At 44.5% G+C, this 11,981-nt stretch overlaps 1 protein-coding gene across 1 annotated transcript in view; it reads left to right on the top strand.

Annotated features, from left to right (window-relative positions):
- The window catches only part of nfia (nuclear factor I/A), a 127,807-nt gene that overhangs the window by 95,115 nt on the left and 20,711 nt on the right, over window positions 1–11,981 (top strand). The window contains exons 5-7 of the mRNA XM_087179986.1: window positions 4,912–5,029; window positions 6,972–7,099; window positions 9,246–9,423. Of these exons, the coding sequence (XP_087036112.1) occupies window positions 4,912–5,029; window positions 6,972–7,099; window positions 9,246–9,423 (424 nt within the window). The remainder of the gene's footprint in view (window positions 1–4,911; window positions 5,030–6,971; window positions 7,100–9,245; window positions 9,424–11,981) is intronic.

The following is an 11,981-nucleotide window of genomic DNA, read 5'->3' as shown; positions in this document are numbered from 1 at the left end:
TACACAATTCACTGGCAGGCCAATCGAATCTCTCTCTGTCGATCAATATCCTATTAAAGCAGCACACAAAGAGAGAGAGAGAGAGAGGGGGGGGGGGGGGGGGGGGGATTGAGGGGGTATTGAACAGAGCACACACACACGCATACTAACACACAAACACACACACGCACACTAACACACACGCACACAGCGGGTGACCTTGGCGTTGTGCAGCCATTACACAATTCACTGGCAGGCCAATCGAATCTCTCTCTGTCGATCAATATCCTATTAAAGCAGCACACAAAGAGAGAGAGAGAGAGAGAGGAGGGGGGAGAGAGGGGAAGAGAGAGAGAGAGAGAGAGAGAGTATAGGTTAGTGTAGTAGGCCTGTATTAAATGTAATTGGTCAGTTCAGTATATTTGTGCAGACTGGATTCTGACTTCTCCTCCTCAATCATCCCTCTCTCTCTCTCTCTCTCTCTTTCTCTCTCTCCAATCTGTCACTAAACTCTCTCAGTCTTTCACTCCATCTCTTCCTGTCATTCTTTCTCTGATCCTCCCTTTTTTCCTAATATTCCCTCAATGTCCCTTCACCTCTCTCTCGCTCGCTCTCATGTACACGGACAGAGTTTTTGTTCCTTCAGTCCTCGCTGACTGCAAGTAGATGTCGACACTGTACAGGTGTTTTCAGGCAGCGAGCGGCTGCAGGTTGACATTCTGTATTATGGATCGGGGAGCGGTGACTCTTGTCTGCCATCTTACAGTTTTTCACAGTTGCTAAATCACATTTCTTGAAACACAGCCGTCAAACTACTTTCACCAAACCTCTGATTCTTCTTGCAAAATCAAACAATCACCTCAAAACAGTTTTCAGATCATACATAGTGCCGATCAAACTAAAAACACCTCTGATCGTTCATCACACACTACAGAGAACAATAGAAAACACAGTGTTCAGAGCAGGCAGCTGCAGAAATGTTTATTGTTTATAACAGAGTAAAGGCATTTTTCTATTTTCTAACCAAATATTCACAGCTCAGTAACAGTTACAGTATCACCTACTGTAAGTACTGTAAACAAAGTATAGACTCTCCAGATTCAGCTCTTCCAAACAGTAAAACGTCAGAATGACAAAAGGCAAAAACAACACAAAGACACCACATGGAGACAAGAAGAGCTGTGATTGGTCGGCTTGTGTTTTCTCAAGCAAGTTTTCTTATTTAGAGTGAAAGCAACATGAAGCAGGTTGAAGATACACACATGTGATGAGGCAGATCCACAGTGAATACACAGCCCCATCATCCTTTAGTCAAAACCACCCAACATTTAAAGCTTCCAGGATCTCACACATCGCAGCTGTTCACACTGTTGGTCAGAGACGAAACAAGACGTCATGATGTCACCGTGGACTCTAGGAAACTGTTTACCGTTTGCAGATGTTTTATAGACCCAACGAGCAGAATAATCAATTATGAAAATAATCACTGCTGTAAAGCTCCAGCTATAAACCTACAGATGAAAAACATGTATATTCATAACACATGTACATGTCTCTGTCTCTCTGAGCCACTTTGATGTTTATAGACACTTGTAACAAGTTCAATCTGCGCACACACACACACACACACACACACACACACACACACACGTATACAGTGATGCATGACTGCAGTGCCAGGGGCACACCTTGGCACTGACACAAATTTCATACACACACTCACTTTTCCTCACAGTGTGTCAAGAGAGCTGATATTAGACGCAAGGATTTGGGGATTAAGTTGATATGATGGCATAACACTCCCACTGCACACACACACACACACATACACACACACACACACACACACACACTCTGAACACACACTCACTGACACACACATCTACAGGGAGCACGCACACACACATAAATAGATAAGGAGGCAGATGACCCACTTGGCACCTTCGAGTACCTTAGTCTTGAGGCATTCCCACCCAACACACACGCACGCACACACACACGCACGCACACACGCACGCACACACACACACAGTATGTGATGCAGGGATGAAAAGATGAATAAAGCTGGAGGCCTGCATGGTTCAGACTCATCCATCCCTCCTTCCTCCTGCCCTCTGTCGCTCCTGGCAACACACACACACGGACACAAACACACGCACCTGGTGATGTGCCAACACCATATGGGAAGCCCAGCACAAATGGCACAAATGTGTAGTAATTTCAATAATAATCACAATAATAATAATAATAATGATAATAATAATAAATCTGTTACAAAGTGAATTAGTGACGAGAAAACATTTCTCTCAACAGAGAGTCACGGTTTGAATCTATAAACATCAGCAGAGGAATCAGATGTTTGTTGAAGAGGTGTTACAGTGATAAACCTTATAAATGACCTGAAACATCTTTAATACAGTGAAGATGAAGCTGCAGCAGAAAAACTCATCTGCCAGAATATTAACGTCATGTTTCACTGATCCGGGCTTCTTCTACACTCTGATGCTCTTTGAATTTATTACCAAATTCTACTTGTAAAGCCCAGAGAGGTCTGTCAGCAGGTTATAGTCCTGACCATCGCGCCCCGCTGAGATCCTCAGATCCGTCTCCTCCTTGTTCTCAGGTCCAGACTTTGCAGATAGATCTCCTGGACTCTGGGCCTGACTTACCTGAGGAGAAACTCCATTGCATCTTTTAAATCTCGTTTAAAAACCATCTTTACATCTTTAAACTGCTCTCAGTGAATTATTTATTACAATGTTGGTGTTTTATTTCGTGGGATTTCTATTAATGTGCTGTTTTATTCGTCTTCTGTTATTTGCAACCTGTTCTCATTGTGAAGCTTTGTGAATTAAGTTTATTATTATTGTTAATATGAACAGACAACATCCTGATGGTTTATCTGTTCTTAGAGTCTCACCAGTGGAGCTCAAACTCTCAGAGGAAGTGGATTTGTTTGGACCTCCTCAGAAATCAAACGGGTCTGGTGTTGTGCAGTTGTCTGTACCGGTTCAGCCAATCACACCTTTGTAAGTGGGATGAAGAGCGAGGACTTCATCTTGTGTCAGAGGCAGAATCAAAACAAAAACTGGCGGCAAAGGCAGATGAGATGAGATCAGCAGATCGACGGGTTGTTGTGATGTAGTCTGAAGAGCGTCACACAGGCGTCACTGCAGAGCGTCAGGTCGGCTGACCTCCGAACACGCCGCATGACAGTGATGTGCACATCCAGGGAGTGATTGTTGTAATAACTGTGTCCACATCCTGTCAGTACGTGTTGGTCTGTAGGAGGTTAGTGGCCTGAAGGTTGCAGGTCTCTGGGCCAGCAGGATAAACTTGAGTTCTCCTGAGCAGCTGCTCTGGTTATATGCGTGAGTCTTTGGCAAAGTTTCGATTTGATTCTTGATTCAATAAAAAGAAAGAGAAACAGGTGGAGAAAGGTGTAAGAGAGTACACAGCTTTTTATTCCAGTTATTTTGAAAAGTTATTTATTAACCTGGAGGATGTTAGAGTCTTCTTCTTCTATGAAAATCAAGTATGTTTAGTTGTTTAGTGACCAACATCACAGGTTAAAAGTTGGGGTGTGTGTTTGATGACAGACATTTGTCCTGAAGGTGGCGCTACAGGTCACAGTTTGGCTCATGAGTATCCTCAGTAAATCTCATGTTAATCTGACCTGTGCTGGACTTTCAGTCTGACACTGTGGAGCTCGAGCTCTGCTCCTGTAATCGTTCTCAAATTGTCTCCATTTAAAAGCAGTTGAATCCGCTGTGATCGGCTGATGTTTGCAGTATATCATGGATGATCGGACAGATGTCACTGAGGTACTGTGACACTGAGGGAAAAGTTCTGCAGAGAGACAAAACGTCTTCTCTCTCATTTTAAACGTTTATTTACATTGTGATAATGATATCATCAGAGTGTGATGTCTCACAGTCTGAAAACCTCTGGACTGACTGACTGAAAACACACAGACACACACACACACACACGCACACACACACACACACACACTGGGGCTGTTGTTTTGTATTGTCATATATGGGATGTGCATAGTTGTACATCTAAATTAAGGTCTGTGTGTGTGTGTGTGTGTGTGTGTGTGCGTGCGTGCGTGCGTGCGTGCGTGCGTGTGTGTGTGTGTGTGTGCAGCTCTCTCAGGCCAGCACTGTCTCTGCAGGGCAGAGAGAGAGAGTGAGAGAGCGAGCTCACGGTGCTGAGCTCAGCAGAAAACTACCCACCAGGTCCTGTCAGTCCTCCTCCTCCTCCTCCTCCTTTCATCCCATCACGCCATCATGCTCTCTGTCAATAAAGCGATGAAGAGGAGGGTTGGAGGAGGGGAGGGGGGGCTGGAGGCGAGGGGCTAGACGGATGTCCGGGTTTGAAGCAGATTGCTGCCTTTGTTCAGCAGGATTTTCAAATTGAAGCATTTGACAACAAAGAGCCAACTCTCTCTTTCTCTCTCTCTCTCTCTATCTCTGTCTCTCTCTCTCTCACCCCTCGCTCTCTCGCTACCTCTCTCCTCTAACAGTGAAAGCCCTCGCAGGCCTTTGTGGAAGAGCTGCTCTCCCCAGAGAGAAGCAGAGGAAGAGAGATAGAGAGATGTGGAGGAGGGTAAATGGCAGAAGATGGACAGATCAGAGAGAGAGAGAGAGAGAGAGAGAAGGAACACAACTTGTTTTTGCATGTAGATGCTAATGTCATGCACTAACTCATATACACCCATTACATAATGTAGCATCAGGAGCCCTGTGCTAATAGTGACCATGTGTGTTCTGTGTTCTACACTGTACATGAGGCGGACCAGGCCGGTCCAGGCTGACAGACAGAGGAGGTGGTGGAGGCCCAGAATATTCTGGAGGGATTATATGTATAAGAACGTGATGATGTCAAGGGACTCAACATGTCTGTCTCTGTCTGTCTCTGTCTCAGCACCCATCGCAGCCGGCACCGGTCCAAACTTCTCATTGGCCGACCTGGACAGCTCCTCCTACTACAGCATGAGTCCAGGAGCCATGAGGAGACCCCTACCCAGCACCTCCTCCTCCAGGTAAACACACACACACTCCCCATATATGCAGTCCACAGTAAATGAGAGCTCATCAGAAACAGGATCATAAATCTGATCACATCCGTTTTGATTTCCCACAATGCAAATCCAGCTGCAGCTGAAGCTCTTCTTCTTCTGCTCTGTCAGATCAGTCTGTTGTTTCACTGATAAGTGTATGATCGTATGTCCTGACCAAGCATCAACCTCTGATGCTGAAACATGAAGCCAAAACCTGCAGTTCCTCTATTGACCACTAGAGTCTGGCTCCAACAGTGAGTCAGTCCCCATAGACTCCCATGTTAAACTGTCCAACTTTACAGCAGAAATAAACATGTTTACAGCCTGGTACAAAAACTGTTTTGGCTTCCTCCTTCATGACGACTGTTTATATCGACGACTCACCTGTTCACATTCTATTAAGGACTGAAGTTGGGAATAATTTAATGTATGGCTGCTTTGAGTGACAGGGGGGTAACTCAGATCCACTGACGCCCCTCCTCTTTGACATTTTTGGATTAACTGGGAGTTAGGGGCGGAGTCAGGTACTGCCAAGATGGTGTTGGTGGAGCAGCTCACTCCAAGCTTCAAAACCGCTCTTCAGAAACCTGTTGGTGACGTCAGAGAGGCTACGTCCATCTTAATTTACAGTCTGTGATTAGAAATCAGGGATTAAAGGAACAGACACCTGAGCTGGACACACTCACCACATGGGAAGTGTCTTAGACCAGCAGGACCCCCTGAAGTCCACGTTTTCAAGGAGTACTCAAAGACTACATGAGAACATTAATTTACACATAGTCTGATGTGTTACAGAGTGTGTGTCCTCAGCAATGTTGTTTCATGTTTAGCCTTCACAAGGCGTATACCTACACACACACACACACACACGCTTGCAGGGTTTGCCCTGACCTCTTGTGTTGAATCGATGCGGTCGCAAGAGTCGTCTGTCTGTCTGCTGTGATACCTGCCCTGCAGCTCACACACACACACACACACACACACACACACACACTGAACCACTGACTCAGATTAGTTGAGTGTGTGTGTTTCTGTGTGTGTGTTCTCTGTCTTTTTACACTCCCTCTCTCTCTCCTCTCTGACTCCACACACCTCTCCAGAGACCTCCCACACACACACACACAAACACGCACACACACAAACACACACAGCTGCAGGGCAGAGAGGCAGATCCATATGGAAATCTTTAAGTCTTTACTAATGTCAAAGACTTTTCATTCATACATATACATCTCACTGTACGGGCGGGTCACACACAGACATAAACATACATACACACTCACACAAACTGAAATGCACACACGTCTTAACCTCCTGTTAAACAAACTCATCTGCTGAATGAGAGGAAGTTTGGCATGTCAGAGCGTGTGTGTGTGTGTGTATGTGTGTGCATGTGTGTGCGTGTGTGTGTGTGTGTGTGTGTGTGTGTGTGTGTGTGTGTGTGCGTGTGTGTGTGCGCAGATGTTGGTAAACACCTCAGACCATCAGATCTTCAGACATGTCAGTGACAGTGTCCGGAGGGCAGAGGGTTGTTAACCGCTCTGTCCATCAGGTTTTCTTTATTTCCTTCCTTTATTTCCAGAGTTTCCTGTCGTGTTTCAAAGTAAAGATGGACGTCAGCCTGTCTGAAAGAAAGACGAATTCATAACACAACAAAATAAACGACAGAACTTGTATTTAACATAGCAAATGTGGCGCCAAAAACAGGCTGTGTTAGGGTCTGGGTGGTTTAAAACTTAACAAGGTAATGCTACATAATTTAAGCCTGATTTTGTTGATGAGTTTAGTTCCTGGTTACAGGTGTTACAGGTGAACTCCAAACACAACTGCCTCACACTGCTGTTCTTCTACCATCTCTACTAACGATGCTGCTCTGTCTCTCCTGTGTGTGTGCGTGTGTGTGTGTGTGTGTGTGTGTGTCCAGCTCTGCCAAGAGGATAAAGTGTATGGAGGAGGACGTGGACAGTCCAGGAGAGGAGTCCTACTACCCGGGTCAGGGTCGGTCTCCGGGCAGCGGCAGCCAGGCCAGCAGCTGGCACGACGTGGAGCCAGGTAGGAACGACACCCCAAACCCCCACCCTCCTCTTAACCTCTCCCACCCTCCTTACCACCACCAGACCTAATACCCCCCTCCTCCTCCTCCTCCACCATACACACACACTTCATACACATCCCAACTTTAACCTGCCGCTCGGACAGAGCGATGCTTCCATGTGACAGTGTGTAGTGATGCTTTCAGCATGTGGGGGAGTGTGTGTGTGTGTGTGTGTGTGTGTGAGTGAGTGAGAGAGAGAGAGAGAGAGGAGGCTGACATGTTAGTATGTAAACAACATAAACACACTGTATGTTTGTGAGACTGTGTGTGTGTGTGTGTGTACCTGTGTATTCAACTACAAAAGAGGGGCAAGAAGTGTCTTGGTAATTGTGTGTGTTTGTGTGTGTGTGTGTGTGTGTGGGGTCAGGTGTGTTTTGTCTCTATAGCACAGCTACAAAACTTCCCTCTCTGTGATTGGCTGGAAGTTTTCTGTTAAAATCATACAGATACATTAATTTACATTTTGTTTCTTAAATGAATTCTTAATTAGTGGCCAAGGAAATTTATTTACCTACAACAGCAGAGAAAACATAATTTAAACATAATTTCCCTTGTTGTTAATCTACATGTCCTCCATGTTTACCTGGTGTCTATATAAACTCAGTCTAACGTCCATTTCCACAGCAGAGATCCGTCCAAGCTCACCACTCTGAAACTCATCACTTCCTGCACAGATATCTCAGGGATCCTGCACTTGTTTTGTGTGTGTTGAGAAAAATCAGCAGGAAGTGTTTGAGTTTCATTGATGGAAACTTAACAACACTTAGTGGTGTCAAACATATTGCAGTAAACCAGAGGAGGTTCTGCACTGATGGAAGCAGAGCTGTGGAAATGGACGTCACTCCTCGTCCATCTACGAGAGGCCGGCTGTGTTTGCTCACGCTGACTGGATGTTATTTGAAACCATTATTTGAATACAGCTGACTTTCATTTGAATTGAAAATAATCAAATTACCACACAGCAGAGCTGGAGTAATGTAAGAACCACTGCACACACGGCTTAGAGAATGGGGGGGTATGTGGGGCCCAGCAGCTCAGGTGAGCCCCAGGTTCAACTTGCAGGTTAATCCGGGCATGAATGTTGCTGTGGGTGGGATCAGACTATTTCCCGGTCCTGACTTTCGGCTCTGATCACATCTATTGAACAGGCTCTGCTCTCTGCAGCTCATTCACTCACATTAAAGTCTCAGCTTTAATGTGAGCAGGTTCACATCAGTGTATAAAGACCTGTGTGGGAGCTCTGTAACATACTGATCAAAGTCCAGGTTCAGAAGTCAGAGACACGAAGTCAGACTAAATCCTCTGTGATCAGTGACTGAGTCCCAGTTCAGGGGAAACATCCTTCAGAGGACGTGGTCTACAGAAGTGTGTCCCTCGTCGTAGCCGTCATAGACCATGAGGGCCGAACTGAAATGAGACAATCTGGTCTTCGTCTCATTTCGTCCCCAGCTGTCCCCGCCCTTACACCAGGAACACACTTCCTGCGATGCGTGAGCGTGGCGGATGACGGAGAATCTGGTGGGAGTGTTCACACCGGCTGTGTCTGTGCTGCTGCAGCCATATCTACATAGAGTTTGCAGGGCACCGAATGTTGGATTTCTCTCCGATTTATCTTTGACAGAAACCATCAGTAAAATGTCTCCACATGCAGCTGCTTAAATGGTTTAAAAAATCTATATTTATGAGACAAAATTGCAGAGGTTCAAAAGTAATTGGACACTTGTCTACTAAATGTTTGTGTTGTTTCAACATTACTTCATGTTTCTGACTTTGAACCTGAACTTTGATCAGCATGTGTTACAGAGCTCTATCTCCCACACAGCTCTTTATACACTGATGGGAACCTGCTCACTCAGCTGAGACACAACGTTATGATCTGGACTGATGTTCAACCTGTCTCACACACACACACACACACACACACACACACACACACACACACACACACACACACACACACACACAAACTCTGACATAAATACTTTATTGTTGAGGTTCTGCCTCCATCTCTCTCTCTCTCTCAGTCCGTATATTCATGCTGCTTTTCTTTTTCTTTCCTCTTTTCGTTTCTTTTCTTTCTTTCCTCCGTCTTGCGTTGGAAAGCTGGATATAAGCTGCGTGGCTCTCTAGCTAGCTCGTTCATCTCCCGACAAGGTAAAGACTGTAACACGCCTTTTTATTTCCTGTCTACGTGTCTGTCAAACCGTTACCTCCTCCTCCACCCTACACCTCCTCCTCTTCCTCTCCCCCTCTCCTCCTCCTCTCCACCTCCTCCTGATGGGTAGATGATACCTGGACTGTCTTGGTTTGTCGTTTGGTGTCGTGACGTGTCTGGTTCAGTCTGGTGGATGTTTGTTTCTCCTCCTGCCGAGTTGCTCCCTCCTCTGCTTCTTCCTCCTCTTCTCCTCCTCTCATCACCTCAGCCTCCCCCCCTCACCCGCTCCGTCCAAGCATCCTCCTCCTCTCTCCTCTCATCCCCTCACCTCTCCTCCTCTCTCTTGTCTCCTCCTTCACTCGTACCTTGTTTCCCTCTCCCTCTTTTCATTTTTCTTTCCTTCTCTCTTCTTGACTTTCCTCTCTCCTCCTCTCCTGTCTTGTTTTCTCTCCTACTGTGACCTTCTTCCCTCCTCCTTTCCTCTTCTTCCGTCATCTCTTCTCTTTTCATTTCCATCTTTACACCCTCATCCTTTCTCCTCCCATCCCATTTCTCCTCTTCTTTCTTTTGTTCATCTCCCTATCTCTCCTCCCCCTGTTTTTCTCTCCTCTTTTATACCTTCACTCTTTTCCTTTCACCTCACCTCTTTTTCATCCCTCCTTTCTTGTTTCTGCCAATTCTGTCCTTTCACTTCCTTTTTCTTTCCTTTGTTTTCCTCATTTCTGTATTTCCTCCTTTCCTTTCCTTTCCTCTTGTCTCTTTTGTTCCTTTCCTTTCCTCTTCTCTTGTCTCTTTCATTCCTTTCCCTTTTCACTTCCTGTCTTTGTCTTTCCTTCCTCTACCTTCCTTTTTCATTTCTTCCATCTTCTCTTCTCTCCTTCTTTCCATTATGTTTACTTCTCTTTTCCTTTCCCTTCCTTTCTTCTGGTCTCCTTAATTCCTTTCCTTTTCCTTCTCTTTCATCCTTTTTTTGTTTCCTCTTCTCTCCTCCTCCTCTCCATGTTTACTGTCTGAGTTTCGGTCTGGAGGCACCTATGGGTGCAGCACCCATCACACCCCCTCCTCCCCCATCATACCCCACCCACCCAGCAGCATGCTGATGACATCATCATGGCTATTTATTTATTGGTTGGACGTCTGCGAGGTAAAAAAACAACAACTGCAGGACAGACTGAAATACTGTGCATGATACAGTGTGTGTGTGTGTGTGTGTGTGTGTGTGTGTGTGTGTGTGTGTGTGTGTGTGTGTGTGTGTGTATAAATGTATTTGTGTGTGTGCGGAAATTGCAATTAGCTGTGTATTTGCCGGCTACACACACACACACACACACACACACATTCCTTTAAGACAGTCGTTCCCACTCCCACCCCATGTCCATATAAACCTACAAATGTGTGTGTGTGTGTGTGTGTGTGTGTGTGTGTGTGTGTGTGTGTGCGTGTGTGTGTGTGTGTGTGTGTGTGATATCCTCTGTCTGATAACAAGAAAGAGAAAGTAGGGAGGAGGAAGAGGAGGGATGAAAGAGTGAAGAAGGAAGGATAGAGGAAGGATAGACATTAAGGAAGAAGGAAGGAAAGATGAGAGGTTGGAGATAGATAGATAGATATCTATCTATCTATCTATCTAAATGGACGGACGGACAGACAGATAGACGGACAGACAGATAGATAGATAGATAGATAGATAGATAGATAGATAGATAGATAGATAGATAGATAGATAGATAGAGGTGTAAACAGGGTGAGGAAAGAGAAAGTGCTGAGCAGACTGCCTTGATTCCACCTGACAAAACCTCTTCAATTGTTCATCACTCACACACACACACACACACACACACACACACACACACACAGCCTTCCTCCTCGCTCTCCTCCTCCTCCTCCTGCTGCTCCTCCATCCCTCACTAAGTTTATCACAAACACTCAGAGTCCACGTCGTCCTCAGATCACAGGATTTCATCAGAAGTCTGTCTCATCCAACAGACGTGAAGAGACAGTTCACAAATTCATCAGCAGAAACTCTGTCACATTTATTTCTATTCACCTATTATCTAATATAACAAAGTCAAAAGAAGAACACCCTCGGGTTATTCCAGTAAAGTTTTTTTTTTAATCAGCTGAGAGGACTGATATATATATTTTTTTTTTTTGACATATATGTCATTTTTTAATGTTCCATATTTAATTAATACATCAATTTGAAATGAATGTATACATTTAATATATAATATAAATAAATATATATTGGAAAGATCTGTTGTTTTTCATAAAAACTAAATGATTTTCTATTTAAATGTATTTAGTAGTTATAAAAATTATATTCTGTGATTATCTGTCCTAGACTTTTTGATTATATAATTAATTCATTATACATTATTTATAATATTTTTGTAGCAGAAATTCCAAAAAAAAGTAATTATTTTATCTTATTTTTATTACAAAACTAATGTTCCCGCCTTTTATTTATTTATTCATTTATTTATTGTGTTTTTATTAGACAACAATATTCTGACAGTTTTGTAAATATTAAGAATTAAAAACAATAAAACTTTATGATCAAGTTAAATAGGACAGGAAACACTGAGTTCTCCCTGTGACACCCGCCAACCCCATGCCTCGAGTCTGTTGGCCCCTCCCTCCCTTATTTTCAGACCCCGCCCATACTGATCCCTCACCCCACCCCC

This window comes from Seriola lalandi, unplaced genomic scaffold (assembly GCF_002814215.2).
Source record: "Seriola lalandi dorsalis isolate HSWRI2012SDOR001 ecotype SW California unplaced genomic scaffold, Sedor1 jcf7180002054885, whole genome shotgun sequence".
Classification (NCBI taxonomy): Eukaryota; Metazoa; Chordata; class Actinopteri; order Carangiformes; family Carangidae; genus Seriola; species Seriola lalandi.
The sequence above is the reverse complement of the archived record's forward strand: the minus strand, read 5'-3'. Positions and strand labels throughout refer to the sequence as shown.